Source organism: Molothrus aeneus, chromosome Z (assembly GCF_037042795.1).
Source record: "Molothrus aeneus isolate 106 chromosome Z, BPBGC_Maene_1.0, whole genome shotgun sequence".
NCBI classification, from domain to species: Eukaryota; Metazoa; Chordata; class Aves; order Passeriformes; family Icteridae; genus Molothrus; species Molothrus aeneus.
Genome location: NC_089680.1, coordinates 53,108,575 through 53,130,115, shown reverse-complemented (window position 1 = coordinate 53,130,115; position 21,541 = coordinate 53,108,575). Strand labels below are relative to the sequence as shown.

At 37.1% G+C, this 21,541-nt stretch overlaps 1 protein-coding gene across 3 annotated transcripts in view; it reads right to left on the bottom strand.

Moving 5' to 3' along the window:
- The window catches only part of ZNF608 (zinc finger protein 608), an 81,109-nt gene that overhangs the window by 45,590 nt on the left and 13,978 nt on the right, over positions 1–21,541 (bottom strand). For all 3 annotated transcript variants that reach the window (XM_066569419.1, XM_066569421.1, XM_066569420.1), the window contains one exon: positions 329–584. In XM_066569419.1, the coding sequence (XP_066425516.1) occupies positions 329–584 (256 nt within the window). The remainder of the gene's footprint in view (positions 1–328; positions 585–21,541) is intronic.

Below are 21,541 nucleotides of genomic sequence, written 5' to 3'. Positions count from 1 at the left end.
TGTTCATTTAAATAGGACATTTATGCCATTCTATTAGCAATTTCTTCATATGCTTTTCTTAATTTAGCAAGAGGAAACAATTCTATTATTAGCTAGGGTTACATGGTAGGTCATTTGGAAAACACAGCTGCTTTAAATAATAAAAAGACTTGTCATTTGTTTTTAAAATAAAAACTCGCTAACTGAACTGTAAAGCTGTGACTGCCATAGCATATATTGGTGTCCCAACAGATTAGCAAGCCTTTAGCCAGCACCCAGGCAGATAGACCATACACCCCCCACTTGCCAACACATCTCAGAGACAAACCTAATGGAAAAAACAATTTACCTTCTTCAGTTTCATGCCACACAATTCCTTCCAAGTTCACGCTGGTCCCAGGCTCACAGGGTCCAAGGCATTCGGGTTCTGTTACTACTCCAACCTCGCAAGTATTTACACCCACTGAACGTGTCCGTACCAAAAGCTGCTCGACTGGTGCTGCAATATTGGATGAAGATGGGGAAAAGTAGGAAGGCAGAATCTGAGGTGTGATACTGCTGGAAATCGGAGGTGGAGGTGCAGGCACTGTAAACAGGGGATCAACCTGAAAACAACAAACAAACTTACTATAATGGTGCTGTGAGAGTTAAAAAAATAAAAATAAAATAAAATAATATGAAATAAAATACATAAATGTTTTTCTAAAAAAAAGTAATAGAAAGTCCAGTTTGCCAAGATTGCAGTTCTTTATGTAGGGATTTGGTGTATCACAGATAATTTCAGTCTTATGAGCTCAAATTTTTTGGCATTAGCCCAAATGCTGCACATGAAAAATTAAGTACAAAAATATCTATTATACACGCTAAACAAGGCAACTTGCTAAGTTTCTACTAGACTATTCCCTGTTTTCATAGACTTTTAGTATGAAATAATAATAAATTTTTAAAACAAGGATTACATTTACTTTTTTCTTGGCACTGACAGAGATTGATTTCTGGATGGAAATTAATTTTGTGAACTGGAAACTTCATTTTCTATTTACAGAAAAAAAATTATAAAGACAGGTACAAAGACACAAATGCTATTCTTTCATGTGTATCATAGAGAAATTAGTAGTTGGAACAATTCTAATATCCATATGGCAGCAAATACAATCTCTTGTCATCCCAATAATTTAAAACACATTAGGATGACCCACCTAGTATATTATAGATAGCATTTAGATCTTTCTACTTGGAGTAACAGAGAGGACTTATACAAGAATCAAGCCAAACCATCTAATTTCTCAGGGTTTCCAAAATGCATATTTAGAAGAATGCATCTTGCCAGACAATCAGTTGGAACACAAGACAACTCACAGAGACAATATCAACATATGAACTGAAGAAGTTATCTCTCCCATATGACTTCCAATCTACTCAGGAGCAGACTCTCTGTATGAAGATTTGGCTGAGGGTTTTCAATGTTTCACTCTGGCTCTAAGGTCCCTTGTCCCATAAAAACAGCTAGATGAGGATATTAGAGTGCCCAGTCAACTAGCTAAACCCCCTGGAAGCCACGTTCATTTGGCCCATTGGATCACAGATACCATGCAAAGAAATCACTCTTCAGCCCAATGATTTTTTAAAAATAGCTGCTTTTTAGCTGCATTGAAATAGAGGATCAAATGTCTTCCATGACCATGCTGTTTTTAATTTTGGACCTCATAGGAAGACTCAACAGAGAAGACATAATGACTCACTGTACATCATCCAGGTTTTGCTCAAATGTATAATAACACAGGACAAGGTTAATTTTCCTGCTTGTAAAGCAAAACGGGGATACAAATAAAAGGACAGACTAAAAGGTATTACACATGTATCACAGATCAGCCCACTTCATCAGATGGACACTTTTTGTAATGAGAACATAAAATGACAAATTAGGAAGAACTTTTTAAAAATTGTAACAATTGTTATCATTGGCCTTTGTAACAATTCTGGGTTTTTTAGCATTATTCATAGAAGCAAACCAAGCACCAAGGCTTTTAATCATGTGTGCAAGTCTTATGCGTGCTAAATAATTCTCAATAACTTTGTGAAAATATTTTGCATGATCTTTGTGTGACCAGCCTAGATTCTGACCTCAACTACATTAGAACTAAGCAGGAGAGGGGAAGGACCTATAACCACAGTCTTCTCCAAAGTATTCCTCATTAGAGGGGATTCTTTTTAATGAGAATGAAACCTTCAGGTTAGAGGGAAGTAAAAAAACAAACAAATAAACCAAATAAACCAAACAAAACCCAGAACAAATTAATGAAACAACAAAAAACCAAACAAATTTTAAAACCACAAACAACCACAAAAACCCACAACACCAAAACCAAAACAAAACATAAATACTGAAAGTGTCCCTAAGGAGTAAAAACCTACTAATACCATCAAAATTCTACTGATTAAAGCAGAGTTCCTTTGACATAGAACAATGTACTCAAGCAATGATGTCTTTATTCTTCTCTTTATGCCAAGAGAGTTGCAGAGTTAAAGCACAGGCAGAAAGCTTTGCAGAGCAGACTTGAATGCACACAGGAAAGTCAAATATCAACTGACCCCCAGCAGCAGCTGTTACTTGCAGTATCTAATAGCACACATCACACAAAACCACAGCTGTGGATGCTGTGCGTGGGCAGACACTGATCCTGTGCTCTGCAGCTCCTGCTGCCTGGTGCCAAGTGGAGGCACACGTTTGGATGGCACGGAGCCCTGCTCTCTGGCACTGGCTGTGTACTGGTGCTCTGTCAGTGGAACCGGGTCAGCGCATACCCCTGCATCATTTAGGAGCTCTTAACATACCTTAGCTCAAACCAGAGGAGAACCGGGCTCAGTAGCTGGCAGGTAAATGGAGCCTAGCACTTAGGAAAAGCTAAACCACATCCCATTATACACCCAAAAAATGCTGATGAATAGCCTGTTTGATAGTTTACATGGTGTTCTGTAAAGCTGTGCAAAACCTCCTACTACACATGCAACATAATTCTTCCGTAAAATAGACTTATCACAAAACCAGAGGAAGAAAATTCCTAAGGGTTTTCTGTGGTCATACTAAACTAGCCAATGTTTTAATGAATGTAGGCTAAATTGACAGATGTGTTTTCCATTTTTGACTACTATAAACAGTGAGGGGGAGCTAATGAAAGCATGGATCTGACAGTGTATCCTATTAAGTTCTTTGTTACAAATATTTGTGCTCAGTTCTGGTTTATTTAGACCTGCTAATAAATGTTCATGTTTTCCACTAGAAACATTCACTCAGGACAAGGCCAAATAGGGGCGTCTGCACTAAATGGGATTGCTTCTCTGTGAATTAAAACACTAAACCTTTGGCTGAGAAATAAGTGGACACTTACTGTCTCTGAGATACAGGTTCATTGCACAAGTATGTCCTTAGCCACAAGAAAAAAAAACAATAAGTTTAAACATTGCTCCAGATTTCCATGTTTTAAAATTAACCCATCTTGCTTGATAATCATAACTGCACTGCAAAGTGGTGGTTCTTAGAGATCATTGTGGTGACACAATTGTTTTCATGAATTTTCCAAAGGGCACTGATGTAAGCTATTAGAGGCAAAGAGAGGCAGGAAGGCCGCCATCTCCAGTGGAAAAAAAGGCACATAAGATTAACATCTGGTGGTGGCAGTCTGTCAAACTGAGGAAAGTTAATGTCAAGAACAGATGCTCTGCAGTTTCTCACTGTTATTTTTTCGTTATTATTCCCAGGTGTTGGCGCATACTGAGCAGCAGCCTTGCTGTTTATCACACAAGAGATTCCAATATGAGATCGAAAATCTGAATCTGAAGAAGACTATTTACATAGATGCTCTCTTTAGACACACAATCAAAGGAGTACAAAAAGATAAAAATATTCAAGCAATATTTTCTTCACCTAATTCCAAGAGCTTTTGAGAGCTGATTGGTGACAAAGGCTACAAAGCTGCAGTGTTATTCATGGCAGTTTTCCACTGCCAAGATCGTATCAGGGAGCTATGATGCTTAGTAGCAGAAAGCTCACAGAAAATGAAGGCCGCCTGCCAAGCAATGTAGTCACTGGTCTGTTTTGGTGTTTTGGTGACTGTATAACATTCATCAGTAGGAGGAAGCACACATGAAAGAAAAAGGAAATAACTTACCAACAAGAAATAGGCAAGACTTTCTAAAAAGCAAGGTTGCCATTCAGTTACTCAGGCATTTTACATGCTGGAATCAAGTTCTGTGTATCAAAACTCACCTTCTTGATTTAATGAAGGTGTGTCTTTGAAGATATATCTCAATGATAACATAGTTTACCTATCTAAGACCAAAGTGGGTCAAACACTATTGCAGTGTCATGCACCAGGTGATTTTGAAATGTACATGCCAAAAAAGCCATTTAATCCATCCACCAACACAGCCAGGAGAAAGGCAGAGGAGCAGGTTTCAGGCTAAGTACAAGCTCTTCCCAGAAAGCACCACTTTTTAAATGGTGAAAAAAAGAAAAATCTACTGTAAGCACTCCCAGTGGGAATGTCTGCCCTAATAGAAAGAGTATGGAAGGAAGATCTGAATCCTATTATAGGATCTAACTAAAAAACCAAGCTTGGCCCTTTGCAAATCTAATACCTCCCTCTAGAAGACAGCAACATAAAGGCAGAAAGGACTAAGAAACTTCCAGCCTCGAAAATTACATTGACAAGTTCTTTAGAGTTATGAATTAATAAATCACAGAATCACTATGTCTGCAAAAGAAAACAGGAAATAAAGGAATTCAGCCTTATCTGGAAGTTTTGAATCCTACAAATTGCTTTCTTTAGATTTTAAGGTGAAAAGGAGACAAACTTACTTATACATAAAGTATACTTGCCTCTATCTTAATTTTCTAAAGCAACATGATTCCAGAAGACGTCATTGTAGTCTCATGCACAACATCACAAATCAGAAGCAATTTTAATGAAATTAACCGAACTGCTTTGGAAGAGAACAAATATGGGAGAATGTGACATGAGAAAAATGTCTGTGTGCTCAGAAGCATGTCTGCACTTCCAGATAACTCTCCTCATGCTACAGACCTTGCCCCAGAGAATTTACATATTCAAAACTGAAAGCTATTCCTTCATATTCTACTATGTAACAGGAATTACCACGTGAAGAATCTCCATTTTTTCTCAAAGATCTCATTTGCATCTAAGTTCAGTATTTCTTGCCTGTAAATCACATCAGAGGCCAACTCAGAAGCATTGTGACATCATGCTTAACAGAACTGATATTTTGTTTTCTTCAAATATTCTGCATCAAACTGTTGGGGGGAGGAAAGGTCAGTCCCATAAAGGAAAGCACAGGAGAAAAATAAATACTGTTAAGACATGGATGTAGAAAGGAATTTCTGCCATAGGACAGACATATCTTTTACATACTTTACATTCAAAACTCAGGAAGGTCAGAGGTACGAAGAAAATTACTTATTTTGGTGAACTTAGTTGAGAATCACAAGACCTTAAATATAAAAGAATTACAAAGGTGATTCAAACTGCCTAAATTTCATCCAAATATCACACTTTGAAACCTTTGTTTGAGAATAATATTTTTCTTAAAAAATATTTGTGCTTTACAAATATTGTTCCATATACAACATATATAAGATATATAACATATCTTGTTGTGAGCAAGAAACCTGATGTGTAATTGTGTTGAACTGTGCAACACAAGTAGCATCTACTTGCATTTCTAAGTATTTCCCACTCTTAAAATTAACTTCTCCACTTCAATCAGCTGAGTAGTTGGAGAGTGCAAAAAGACATTAGTAGAACTGTCACTTTTTTCCTAGTAAAGTAGCAAATCACTCACATCTGGAATGATTTCCATATTCTGAACAGTTGTTATTTAGGAAAAAAAAAAAAAACAAACAACCAAAAACCACCAAAAAACCCAAAAAAACTCCAACCAAAAAAAGCTACTTAAAACTTATTCTGCTACTAAGCTTTCAATACAGGGAACAAGGAAGAATAGCCCCCCTTGTACCAAAGATATTCTCTGTTACTCGCATCAGCCACATTAACCAGCACAAGCTCTGCAAACTCATCTTTTGACAGTTGCATGTTCTTTTTATATGGTGGCCTCCAGACCTCCTCAGACTCTAGGTGACTACATGACATTATGGATTTGCAGCACCTCCACAGCCATGATAATGCTAGTATTTTATTTTTAGAACAGTATTAATGGAGACTATGATGAAAAGTCAAAGTTCTGAGCAGGGTCTGGTCTAATGCAGCACAACAGTGCTGAACAACAGGCAAGAAAACTTCCTTGTCCTCTCTTGAATCCTTTCTTGGATCTCCAGGTCTAGCTCAGATGAGTGGGATTTCCCAAGCCATTCACCCATTTTACTGTGAGAGAGATTAGCATTTGACAGCTGCCAGTGATAGCCTTTTGCCAAGACTGAGTCTGTGAAAAATTGTATGTCAACTCTAATGCTTGGCAGAGTTCTGGGAGGATGCCCAGATCACCACCTGCGCATTTCTTGTAGAGACATTTCTCCTCATTCAGCCTATGTAAATCACATTCGTTGAGATAATTGTATCTAAAACACTTTACTGCATTGAATCTTGATTTCTCCTAGTCAGTCTGTACTTCCAAACTTTTCTTCAATCAGCCACGAAGCTTTTCATACACTAAGCTTTAATACAAAAAAGAACAAGTACTAAAATTCCATCAGGATATCTGTCCTGTGTCGAGAGGTACACTATTCTACAATCAAGAAAGGAATTTATTCTGAACAGTAAAGGAAGAAATTTCTCTGTATTGTCTGGGGATAGATAGAAACTGTCTAATGATATCCAGTATCTGTCAGTGTCATGCAACTGAATATGGTAAAAAACAAGGCATGTACACTTGATGGTGAAGGTTACATACTGCTTTATGAAGTTATATGAGCTTTTAGAAGCTTTTCATTTTAACAATGACAACCACTTCTTTTTATTCCAAGGTTTCTGCTACGCTCAAACTTTCAGGGTTCTGAGCCTGAAAATAGATACAGTATTTGCTTAATAGGTCTCATAGCATTATAAATAAATATTACCCTCAGTTTTCCCATGTTTATTTCTAATACATGAGAGACTTCAACCTGAGAAAGGAAGCATAGCTGGTCCATGATAAATCAAGACTACAAGAGACCAAGGAAAATTTTCTCATTCTCAATTGTATATAGGAAGATCATGTTTAACTTGATGGCATTATCATTTAACTGCTCCACTGCAAATTTTCATTCCTAATGTCCAAACAAATAATGACCTATGACTCCAAAGCAGAAGTTCTCCACTGATGGTTTCAGTTACTTGATGATGCAACCACAGTCTGGTGGAAGAGCAGCCATTTCAGCCATTCCGGAATACAAGACATTTAATAAAACATTGTGAGTTTTTCCAGGACTCCAGTACAATATATAATAAAGTGGCAACAGAACTCAGAAGAGAAATGGCTTAGTTGTACTTTTTTTTACTTTCTACATGTCAGTAGCCCACTGTTGCCTTTTACCCATTTGCTGACCACTCACTTTGCCAGTGAGGAGCTGCACACATTATGACTGAGGCAGTTCCTTCCTGAATTCAATGATTTTTTGTTAAGAAAAATTGTCTAAATTTCCCTTCCAAAAGGTTATGAAGGACCTTCTGTAATCCTACAAAACAGAACTTAAGTTCCTTGATGACCTATGTATACCAAAAGCTTTAATGGGCCTGCCTACATTCTTATGAATGGCATTTTTAGCATGTTCCAAAAATCGACCATTTGACTTAATGGACCCATATTTATTTCTATCCACAGACCTTAAAATTTTTAATTTAAAAAGCTCTTAGGCTTTTTAGACAAGACATATCGTTCTTTGACAAACATATTCCTGTATTATTGCCTCAGAAGTCTCTTTCTTGTGTTTTTTTTTTTGACATGGTGTAGGAGCCATATCAGTTAGGTTTTTTTCTGTATTCATTTGACCTTAAATATTCACAGTATGAGCTACAAACACTACCAAGTGTAGGATATTGTGTCCTAATTTTATTTAAAGAAGACAGTATTATTACTTTCAAAATTTGCTTACCTACTAGCCTCAAGTCTGAGGTCATTCAGTTTGGGTAGAGAAGAGAAACCCAGATTTAGTGTTCTCTTAGTTCTTTTTCATGAGAGCATCTACACTATCAGCACCCAAGTTATCTGATTAGAGGTTACCTAACAGACAGACAAATCTTGTCCTTTCAGTGGCTCAGAATTCAGGTCACCTTGAGATCTCTCTTTGCATGTCCCTATCTCAACAACAGTTTTACCTGTTGATTTTGCCTTAGTACCTCAAGATCCTCATTAGCTTGCTTTCTAGGAGGGCAAACACAGACAAAAGTTTGTATTTTAAGACTTTTAGTAAGGATTTTTCATTCTTGTGCTGCTGAAAAAGAAGGGAGGCATGCAAAGTACCTCATTTCATCCAGAAAATCCCAGACACCATTGTTGAAATGCGTTGTGTTTGCCTGTGTCTTTTCTTATACTCTCATAGACTATTTTTATAGTGTACCAGCATGATCAACACATACTACAAACAAAGCTCCCTTTCTGTTCAAATAGAGCAAAAGAAATTGACAGTCCAAGTATTCTGCTTTTCATGTGATATTTTCTCCAGTTATTTGCACCTTCTAGGATGATCTGCCCTAACTGTGCATATCCTTTCTATTCTACCCACTGCATAACAAAACAAAGACAAACAGAAAGAAACATTTTTGAATGCTTGGTAGAAATTAAAATATCTTGCTCATAAAAATAAACCTAATCTAAGCTGTCATGAAATCATGAAATGGCTCTGGCAGTTGTATCAAACTATATAGACACGTACAGACCTTTGAAGAAATGAAACTGCACTTTATCAAGTGTGATTTATAAGCAACACTGATTTAGCTGGGAGATAACACTGCTGTCTAATCATTAGTAGTCAGACAACAGCCATGTGAACACATCAATTATGGGCCACTGCCAAAAGCCCTTGAGATCCCAGAGATTAACAGCCAATCCTCTGTTTTACAAGCTCACATCAAAAAGAATATTAATAAGAGGAGGGGCAATGTGAAAGCTTGTCAGAGTAATTCACGCACTAAAACAAGGCATTTTTCCCTTTGCTCTGTCTTGAACTGGTCCATGAAAAAAGCTGGCATTAGCTAAAAAGCATGAAGCTGCCAATTTCTCAGAAAATGTTTTTCATTAACATATGTGAAGTTGTGAAAGGCTGGAAAAGCTCTATTTGGTGGACAAAGGCGACAAGTTCTGTGTATTGCTTTCCTGAATATATCGATCCTGCAACTATTATTCAGATATTTGGAAATGAACATCCGTACACAGAAGTGTTTGATGACTTTTCTCATCCTCAAAACCAGACCTATTTACCATTATATACATATTAGCCAGACTGCATTACTCTGTATTGCTAATGATTTTGAAAAACTGAAGTAGAAATACTACCAAGTCATTTTCAGGTTTATGTGTCTTCAAATCCACAATTATGCCTTTCTTATTGACTTCTATGGAGTGTGGTTGACTAGAGGTTTACCCTTCTTGCATATAAATGAATGGAAATAAGCCAAGAATGTAACTCCAAAGGGAACAGTTATTCCTCTGTACAAAAGTAAACATACCTATAAAGATGGACCTCAAACAACTTGCTGCTGACATTTTAAATATAGCACTTTTAGGTGGATGGTTTAGTCCCTTCACTGTCCTCCCTCTCTGGACTCTACTCAAGGGTCTAAATATAGAGAGGTTTCACAGCATGGCTGCAAACAACCTGAATCTGATCCGCCAATACTGTGTATTTAAGGGAAGAGAGAATTTATTTGTGGGGAGCTACCTTTATAAAAGCTATCTCAGTTACTGCCAGTAATTAACCTCTGAGCAAAGAGGGAGCAAGAAGCAGGAACTTTTTAGACTCTTCACTGTCCCAGAGCCAGTAGCTTTAGGCACAGCTCCAGAATATATATTCTGTTCTGACACGAACCAGTTTTAAAAGTTCCCACTTTGCTGTGGTCTTCCAGACAATCATTGCCTTCATGTTTCTTACATGGAGTACCACACATTTCATATCCTACTTCAGGATGGCATATTTTTAAGCAAAATTGACACAGCTAAGAGGGTCTTAGCTACTCGAGGAAGCACGTAAAGGCACCAAGTATGTCAATAAACAGATTGATATTGTGGAACTCCTCCTTTAGTAAACAGCTGGACTAAGGAGGTATCAATCCCAGACTGTTCAGGCAGCCATGGCAATACTGGCTTCCACAGTTTTACTGCCCCAGGGACACCTGTAATGACAATTTTAACTAAGGGTTCAGTCTTGTATCTTGCAGGATCTGACCTAAATCCCACAACTCATCTCATACTTCTGGTGGTATTCATCTTGACGCATCAGTTCATTGCATAAAGTCCATGAGAAAGTGTGGCAGTGACAGCTCAGTCTGAAATCAGCTTCTGCAGAGGTGGAACCACAGCTCCCATGTAAGCCTTACACCAAAGGGCACAGAACTCTCTCCCACAATCATTCTGTCAGCGCATGCAGATGGCAACTGTGCTAAGGAAATAGAACATCCTAAATTCACTTGATAAAGCATCAGTGAGCTTAATCACATAGCTTAATATGTTGTGTAAGAGTCCCCTTGTTCACTCAGGTTTATACTTATTTTTCCGTAGCAAAAGCAACGTCTCAAACAAAACAGGCCCTTTAAGGGCCTGATGGATCACCTGTAGCTTAATGGCTGACACAATTTTAGAAAAATATTTTTTCTTGTCCTAGATGTGTTTTTGGAACAGATTTGTTTTAAAAAATTATCTCTGAAATATACGGGAAAAAGAATACCATGATATGAGCTTCACCCTAAAATATCTCAAGGTTTTAATTTCAGTGTGTTCCCTCTTTCTGTCATTCTATGATGTGATCTTGCAATTCAATTGCTTAAAAGCTAACCTGAGGAAACACTCATCAGGCAGACCTCCTCCAAAGCAGTAACTTTGTAAGGACAGCATTAACACAAGAAAGTAATTCAACCACTGTATAACTGCTAATTTCCAGAAAAAAAAAATCTGATTCAAAGAAGTAAAATTTATTAAGAGGTCATGTTTTTGTTAAGCTGCCTGACACAGTAAATTTGTTTTCCAGGTGTCCTCTAACATTGTTTTCAAATTTGAATAATGAACTAATACAAACCAATATCAAATGTTGAAGTTAATGCACCAAGTGACATGAGTTTAGTTTCACCGGAGTGGCCTGCCACTATCCAGCAAATTAAAAAGACAATGTTTATCTATTTTTAGACTCTTTCAAAAGGGGCCAAGACCTTCTAAATTCCCAGCTAAAATACATCATTTTCAGAAAGAAGTCCATGAGCAGTCTTTGTACAAAAATGTAGGAATTTTCAGATTAGATCTCTTAAATCACCACTGAAAATGTTAAGAGCATAAACAACTAACATAGCATCTGGATCAACAGGATTCTACCAGAAAAGCAGACTTTAGGTGACCACAATGACTCCTATATTGGCTCAAACTATGCTGTCTAAGTCACTACTAATAAACACAGGATAAAAGAGTAAGTGAAAAGAAACCCTTTTATAAAGTGGAGGGCAGTACTTAAATCAATTAAGTTATTTTTGTGGCAGTCCTGTACAAAGTGCTGTGCAGGTTCTACCCGGCACCACTCTCAAGGAAGCGTCAAAACAGTATAGACAGGAGTGCTGTAAAACAGGGAATGCATTAGAATGGAATAATTGGATGATGCACAGCAGCACAATCTTTATTCCAAGCAACACTGGTTACTTTTCAAATTTACTATTAGAAAGGTTTTCAATACTAACTGTGTCAAGCTCTAAACACTTATTTGCTTTAAGATAGTGTTAATGAGTTGGCTAATCACACAATTTTATAGTTCTATAATGTACTGTGCTGTAAAAATTAAATCAGTGTTTATTACACCTCTGCTGCTTTTGCTTTCCTTCTCATTGGACTGACTCTTGGATGGATTAAATGGATTAAAGCAGGAATATAAAAAGTGCACCAGTTGACAACACTTCTTGGTATGTATGTAAACTGTATTTTAGCTCAAAGCCTACCTGTGAACAAAGTAATTAAAATAATACTTTCAGATACTGTAATTGAGAACGTTTATTTTTCAGTTTTGAGGGAACTGCTTAGATTTTATTTGCTTCTGGAATTTCCTTCCTCTTGGACATTAAAACCAACCTGCTCAGTTTTCCTTTCCCTATCTCAAATATAAAAGGCAACATATAACTGAGTTTATATTTTTGCAAAATTACACGTTTTTGTGAATTCTTTGATGTCAAAAGTGTTTCTGTGACAGACCTTGATGCTGAACTGTTAAAACTGCATTGAGAACAAAGCTTCCTTTATCACTAGAGAATCAATATGACTAATGGCCAACCACAAAAGACTGGATCAAAGATACCTGAAGATGCATTGCTTGTTTGAGGAGAGAGAAAGAAGGCACACACATACAGACATTGGAAAAATCATACACCCAAGATACAGAGGTAGAATTAGTGGATCTCTGAATACAAAGAACTTCATACACATTCTTATATTTCAACCTAACTTTTCCATAGAGGAAAAAATAGCAAAAAGAATTGGATAAACACAACCTTCTCTGATTTCAATAGGCTTGATATAGAAGGTTCTCCTCTCTTACACAGCAAAGAAATATATATTTAAGCTACCCTAGACTGGATTAATTTGAATATTTCCCGAAGACTGACCACTTGCTTTCGGTATTGCTTATAATTAGAAGAGAACGATCATGTGTTTTATTAAAATTAGTGTCACAGCACTTGAATTCTGATGAGTATTTGTTTACTGCTCCATAGAACAAACAAAGTATCTGTTGTTCTGACCCCAAACAGCTGAAAATTATTTTGTATTCCCAAATCATGGTAAAGAGTCTGATGATAATATAGGAATAGATACAATCGTGTATTGCTCTACGGCATGGCATGGCTAATTTTCATGCCCATATCATGAATGGGTAATGTCAGAACTTGCTTTATGGTCTTAAAACCTAGGAATTCTGAGATCACAGACACATTTGGTTTGGTCTGTATGTAGGCACTAAAAGCCACTTTTGAAGGAAATATTCAGTAGCAAAATATATTGACCATTTTCAATAACTCTATGGTCTCACAATCTCAATTCCACTGACAATAAAATGAAGACAGCTTTTTTCCCCCCTTCTTCCTTTCCTCAATGTATTGCAAAGCTTATGGCTAGACGGTGTACTTTATTTAATTAGAACTTAAACCCCAGAACTGATGCCAGATTTTCAAGATAGCTCACAAACCGAAACAAGGCGCCAGATGTTCCAAAGGACAAAGCACATTGGGTACATGAGCTTTCCCTCAGATCCTCATAAGGACAAAAGGAGGTGCTAGCCTGTTCAAAAAAATCTTGCCAAAGTTGTAGGTGTTAACCACATTAAAAATCTGTCCTTCATAAATGAAGTCATAATGCTTCCAAATGCAATTTGGTCCTTGGAAGACGAGTGAAATCACCAAGCATCGAAATATTTAGACCAAATTCCACTTTTTATTCCAAAAAAAAGAATATTGTGCTTAATTTTCCCTCTGTTTGAGGGCAATTTTAGGGGCAAGGAAGAGACTGTTTCTTGACTTGTTTTTTTCCTTAGTATCACACAGAAAATTTTCGCCTGTTTTTTGTTCCGCTTGGTTTTTTGCACGTGTTTGTTCTAAACAAAATAAAGACAACTAAAACTGGGATAGGATAGGATGCCAGTGGATAACTGATAAATGATGCTGTGTTTCCTTTTGCCTCACACAAGACTTCAGCTTAGTCCAATACATCACACAAGCATACGAGAGAAGGATGTATTGGATTTTTCTGCTACACTCACATTTGCATGAAAAGGAGCAGTCAAACGAAAATTAAGCACTTAAACAGCTTAAAAAAAGCACTGGTTCAGAATACTGTACTTCAATAAAACATTCATTGTTATTCAATGCTTGGCAAATGACATTGCCATCACATACTAGTGGAAGAACCGTGAAGAATAAATGCTGTCTGAAAAAGAGGCTTGTACTTATGCAGCGCTAATGACCATCTAAAAGAGCGATTCTGCATGGTTACATCCTCTTTGAGATTCACAGCTGCAGCTTCACAAGAGCAGTCATACATCATAATCTGCAGCCATTTTAGGCTACCCCTGTGCTTTGGAGTGCAATACGGGAACTAAGGAACTGCTAATCTGTAAAGTTACAATTAAAAACAGCTTTGTTCAGCGGTGATGAGTGAATGTGATGACCCACCTTCCCCTTAAGGGTGGGTCATCACACTGACGAGGAGGTGGTATTTAAATTTTAATACTGACAACACCCTTGACTGTAACAGCAGTGACACACAGGGAAAAGAGCTCCACATTTAGTTTCACTAGAGAGAAAACATACTCATTATTAGATTTTGATTTCTAATTCAATATAACAGTGGCACAGAGTAGCACACGAGCCGTTCTTTCAAAAGGTCAGATAACTGCATTTTAAGATTATAACACTCACATTTTAATTAATGTGAAGGATTTGCTTATTGGACAACATACTGATCCTATAAACATCATTAATTAACTGAGATGCAGTGACTTTTCAGAAAGTTAACAGTTTGGGAACAAACAGTACGTCACCGTACTTTGAAACTGATAATCAAAGGCTATATTATTATTTTCCCCTAGATTAACCACAGATTTTGCAGGCAAACCAGAGACAGCCTCCCCTTCTCTACGCTCAAGATTCGCAGCTACACCCATCCCACGAAAATCTTTCCTGCAATTATGCACACTTCTTTAAGCTTAATTTTATGGAAGTAACTGTGGCTCTCAGCACAATAGACGGCGTATAAAACAACTCTCTGGATCTTAAATTAGATTAGACAAAGGAGAACCGTCTGGAAGCTGCTGTCTGCTAGGCTTGCTTGCCTCACGCATTAAATACCTTTGTCTCTATAACTACTTTAAAGCGCATTTCTCAGATCAGGTCAATCAAGCTACCCCTCCACTGCCCTGTAAATGGCATCTGTCATCATCCTAGTAATTCCCACATATCTGTATGTACAAATTTGGATAAGGAAACATTGGAAGAAATGGGGCTGGTGCCAGTTTGATTAGTTAAGAGTTCAACCAGAGGTTAACTGTAGCCAGGAAAGAAAGATAATTTTGATTTCAGCCCTCAGTCAATACACATCTCTTTCGTTTCTTAGGCTTCTCTTGAGTAAAGTAGCTTGAAACCCAAGTAATTACACCCATAAGCATCTCTATGCTGGCATACTGAAGGAAAAACTAATTCTTCAGCAATTAGTGCCATAGCTTTTTCTGCACTATGAAAACACATCTAACAGGAAGGAACTCACAAATGTTTGTTGATTTATAATGGTTAAAGAGAAGCTACATTTCAGCATTTAACACAGCACCATCAATAGTATCTGGCCTAGGCCACATAGAGAAATAAGGCAAGAGTCACTTTTGTGCTCTTGCACAAGATGAGCAACACAGTCAGTGGAGAGACTGTCTTTCCCTTGCCAAAGGCTTACACTCACTTGCTTCCTATTCCTTTACAAAGAGCTGATTTTTAATTTCCTCATCACTGAATACCTTATGGAAAGCTACCCAACATGTATTAGATGCAGAGGAAAAGAATGTCACAGTTGGAGCCTGCAGTTCCTTGTGCTAGTAACTGTATGCTTACCTATTTCCATAGGTTATCATAAATTATTTCATTGGCTACACAAGACAAATCGACAGACCAATGAAGGAGCAACAGACTGTTAAACATCAAGATGAGGCTGTTCCTATCTCGAGCCAGCAATAGCAAATATTTTCCAGAATCTGGTGGTATGAAAACAGTGGCCAGAAAAGAAAAACAGAACAAAACCACAGCAACAAAAACCAAAACAACAACAACAAAACAAACAACAACCAAACAACAACAACAACAAAAAATCCCAAACTCTTCATGACCAGATGTCCAATCTCCCCCTCTGCCAAAAAAAAAAATAAAAAAGGTTCCCCTGAAGAACTTAGTGTGAATTTTCATCTAAGTGAGCTTCATTTATATCAACTGTGACTCAGTTACAGCTCCAACAACTATGCCCAAAAAATCTGTCCTTCTCGCCATCTGTGACATTCTTCCTGGTTATATCCAGAGCACCTAGCCATCAGACAGCCAGATAAGAATTTCAAATGTTGCTAAAGAGATAATGCTAAAGAAATGGAGAGTTCCAAAGCAGGACAGCAAACAGAGACAGGGATTTCACAATTAGGTTTCTACAAGCACTGTCCCTGCAGATTAATGAAAGCTTTTAAAAAAGGAAAGCCCTGACAAAGTGTTCCAGATACACAGCTTACCCTTGAGACTTCGGTACATTTTTGTGGTTTCACAACACACTTTCCTATTAATTTGGAAATACTTTTCTCAGTAACCAGCTGATAAGTTCACAGAAACAACAGGGGAGACAGACAGAGTACAACATGGAACCAGAGACTTTACTCCATACACAACCTGTCAAATGAAGAGGGGAGTCTTGAGGAAACTTTTCACCTTACATTCCACCCCTTCTACTAACACTGCATGTAGAATAAGATAGGAAAAATATTAAAAGGCACTACAATGTGCAAGGAACAAAAGTATCTCACAAATTCAATAAAAAGTCCAAATAATCATTCATCTTGTGGGAAAGAGGAGAAAGAACTATACATAAAGTAGTGATGCCTTTCATGAAGAAAGCATGCAATGTAATGCTTACTTTTTTAGTAAATTTCTGTTTATCCAGGAGATCCCAAACCTCAGTCTAAATGCCCAAATAAACTCAACAGACTTAAGTTGCAGTCACATATCCTTTAACAGCTGATGTAAATAGAAGTGAGGGTATCAAAGCTAGGTATCATCACCAGCCCCACCACACCTATTCTGGAGATCACTGCCTTTCCCTTCACATTGTCTATGTACCCTCCCTTTTCACCACAGTACACGTGGACACTAGGTTAGAAAAAGCACACTATTGTGGATCACCTGGACCTTTTCTTGAAGCAATCTAGGGAATGTTCCACCTTGTAGAAATACCCCTAAGTAATATGCATTGGTAGTATTCTGGGAAGATGCTGTTATAACTCCACATGGGATTACAGCTCAAGTTTCATTTTCAGAACCCTAACAAAACTGTTCCACTGATACCTGCAGGCTGGGGCATGCTCTGATCATCAGCTTCCAGTTTTGTCCTGGCGCTGCTCCATTTCTACCCATGCCACAGATACAGGTTCTCTGCTTAGCCAGATGCAAAGACTAAGGTACAGCCAAGACCAGTGAAGACACTCTTGCATGAGCACTATGCAAAACCTTTTGTGGGAGAACTGAGCAAAACCACGATTTTTTTGTCCAGAACTGAAGAAAACAAGATTTACTATAACCCACTTTCACAGAGGAAAAGCCAGACTGAAGAACTTCTGTAGTGCTGAAGAGGAGTTACTCTTGGATATCCTGGTTCCTAACTTAGATCAAACCAAAGGAAATATGTTTTCTTACTCTAAAGACGTGTAATGATGCTTTGCTCTCACTCCAAACCAACAAATGCAGTAATTCAACTCTAAAGTGGACTACAAACTTGATTTTAAATAAAGCTGCAATTTAAAAGATTAATTTGACCTCTAAGTAATATTTCCTCTCTGCTCATAGCCTGATCTGTTAGCAAAAGCTTTATAAATTTAGTAACTACTAAAATAAATTAGCCTAAGTACATGACAAACCTGGTACACTGACTTGAAGCTTCCACATCAACTGACCTTCTCTAAGTCAAAACACTGAAAATACTGAAAGTACAAGAATGACCAACAGAAGTCTCACGCTCCTCATCCGCGGAGCAGATTTTTTATTCACAAAAGCAAACACAGTGACTTATTGTGCAACAATGGCAAGCCAAACAGGACAGAGAAAACTCTGCTCTGACCTCTACGCTTAAACTTAGCAAAGGCTTGTTCCTTACAAAATACTGAAATCTGATTGTGCAAATTACACCACTCACTGCCGATTCAATTTTGAAAGTAAAATTGTATTAGCATGGCTCTTCCAGAAAGAATTAAAAGTTGATAAGCATAATAATAAGAAAGATGAGCTCTTATGACACCATAAATATTATCCAGAGCTATTGTTATCCTAATGAGCTAAAGTGTCAGCAGTTCCTTTTTACCAGCTCCTTGGTTTCCAGTAAAAGAACAACAATGGAAAAATTAAAACAAATTTCTATCAGATTTCTCCAAGTCCTAAGATTAAATTATTTCTTTGTCTAATTGTTGATTTAGAATGCAAATTTCCTTTTGAATTTACAAAGACTCACATTCAGGGCAACATTGCTTAATCATTGGCTTCATTAATAAACTTGTTTTACTCTGCCAAGGATACAAACAACTTTATTAAGTCTATCAAGCACTTGGTAAGGTACTACTGATAAAGAAAAATATGGTCCTACTTCACTACATTGATTACCCTGGAGTGAATTTGTCTACTGGTAGTTCAGCCTTGCATACATACACACACAAAAAGAGTACTTTTATTTTGAAAATTTATGAAATTTCATTTGTTATCTCAATGTTATAATTTTTAACTTGCAGTCTGATTACCAACAGTGTATCTATTAGAAGCAATAATAATAAGGAAATTATATATGTGTAAGTAGATGCAAAAATTACTACCATTTTGCCTTAAATTCTCCTATAGAAAATTTCTTATTACAAACTGGTTTTATAGTTCTGCCAGTCACATTATACAGGTTTTAAAGTATAGTGTGAACAAAATCACAGTACCATGCACACAATGTAAAGTTCTTTAATAGTCACTAAGAACACTGCTTTCAATCACTTCAAATATGTCAATGCTCATTTTACCAAACAGATATCAGATAACAGCCTGGTTTAATGTTCCCACAGACACAGTCATTTCAGAGCCTAGGGAGTATCCAAAGGGGCGTAAACATACACAAATATGTTTATAATTAATATATTGCATATAAAAGACACAATTCTTACATAATCTCCACAGCAGCATTCTTCTTGCAGAGATGTCAATGCTCATGTTGCTGCTCATTTTGAAGCCTTCGGCTTCTATGCCTAAAAATGGGATGGGTGAAGTGGCCTGCTAGTAGGGAATGCAGCTAGTAGCACTTTTCCATGCACTATCTCTCATTATTGTGATCAGGAAATGCAACAGAAACTAAATCTGAAACAAGTAACGCTATTAAGAATACTTTCCTGGAGGTTGCTACTTAGTAGATTCTAGTTTGAGGGAGATAGAGTCTTAATAAGCACAATTACTGGCAACACACTCTGCATTTGTTTATACATAAGCAGAGCGCAACGTTTTATATCCATCAGTGACTTTCAATCAAGCAACATGTAAAGAAACAAGGCACAGCGTTGCCAGGCACTTAAAAAGGTCACACCCGAAACTCATTAACTTTTTTCTTGTCCCCTTACAAAAATTACGCAATATAATTACACACTAAAAACTCTCCTGCTCTTATACTGGATTTCAAGTAAGAACTGAAAAAAAATTTTTTATGCATCTTTTGATTTTTCTTTACACAAACTTTCCACTAGCCAAAGGAAAAAAAAAATTGTCCATTTTATTCTAAGTTGTTTTCTTTATTATAAGTTAAGTCAAACTAAAAATGCATTTTACTACTACAGATGACCAGACACAACTTACCAAACTTAGCTATATCTACTCTTTTTCCCATGCAAATTACTACAACCACTGAAGACAAAAAATGGAATAGTTGTTTTACAGAGGCCAAACATAATCTTCAGATGGTTTATAATCAGATCAAATCAAAGCCTATTTCCACACAAATAATCATGACTTGTTTTCTCAGAAGGCTTTGCCAACCAAGATACCAACAGCAGGGATATTCTGTAAAATAATATGTTTTTTTTTCCATGACCTATGGACCTATTTCCTTATTTTAACTCTCTAAATTCATTTGCACAGCAGTGACGAAGAGAAGAAGTCATAGAAAATTCATCTCAGAAGGTAAGAATTTTGAAAGGCTATAAATTACGTAAAGAGTGAGTTTTAACTGAAGAAGCTTAAACAACATTTACTGCAGAGGTTACTCCATTTCTGCTATAATGCTTTCTTGGCTTTGATCTTTAAACCAATGACTCATGAAAATGATATCTTCAAATTTACAGGCCACCAGTAAGTGGGTCTTTAAAAAAATGTTGTACAACAATAAAGCAGGAAGCACAAGCACTTCTTAACCATTTGAACTGTCAACTAATTAATTATGATACTGAAACAAAGGCCTGTTAAAAAAACTTGCTCTTAAAAAGAAGAGAGGAGAAAAAGCAAGTCAGAAAAAAGGGGGGTAGGCAGTTCTAGTGAGCAAACCAAATGGCATATTGGGGAGAGAGGTTCAAGAAAATGTATTATATTTGCTCAAATTAACAGAAGCATTTCTCCCCCACACCATTCAAAAGGAAAACAAAATAGGGCAGCTCTCTTGCCACAGACTGATGCCCCTTAGCTGGAAGCAGCTCCAGTTGTCAGGTTCCTGTCAGCACGGAAGTGCACCAACACTTCCCTTCTCCCACTCTTTTGTTCCTACTTAATATGTGTGGTTTGTTCAGCAGTCTTTGCTGTTAAACAATTCATTTTTTTTCCTTGCCTCCTCTGCTTCAGGAGGAGGCAAAAATAGCAAGACTTAGGCACAAAATATAAAGCTCATTTCCTGTACCTTAGTGCCTCATTCTTTCACCTCCTTGTCCATAGGATTTAGCTACCAAATAGGTCTTAATCTGTAAACAAATGATTTGCTCTACAATTAAGCCATTCACTGCTTTTTTTTCTTTTTTCCTCCCTCTCTTTCTTTGGCTGCTTGGCTGCTGTCCAATGTGGAGGCTCATAGGTTCTTCTATTATTTAGTGCTGGTTAAAAGGCAATAAGCTCATTCAGAGTTTATAAAACTATAAGCTATCAACAAAAGCATTTAATGCTTCTCTGAAGCACTGTGATTTTTGCCTGAAAAATTAATAATGTGTGGTTGCATGTTTATATGTGTGTACACATACATGTGGATGATATGTGGGGGTGGTTTTTTATGCACTGGCCTGGTAATTCACTCGGCATGCCTTTAAAAGGTCAGTTATTGTAAACTACAAATACATCTATTTCACTCGAATTTTAATTGACTGGGTACTTTTTTTATAACAGCTGACAATCACAGGAACTGTGATTCACCATGGCTACAAAGCTGAACATCAAATACTTCGATGTTGTATGAGAAAAAAAAAATGCCATGCTACTGTGGCATTTCACAATGTTTGCAAGTATAGTTTCTTTATAGAATGATGTTGGGAATCACAGGAGTCTGCCAGAGTAAGTGAAAGCTTCAGAGAAGTAAGTAACACGTTAGCTTTTTCATCGCTGCTGTTAAAAGTCACTGACGACTCAAGAGAAAATAACATTGAGATAAC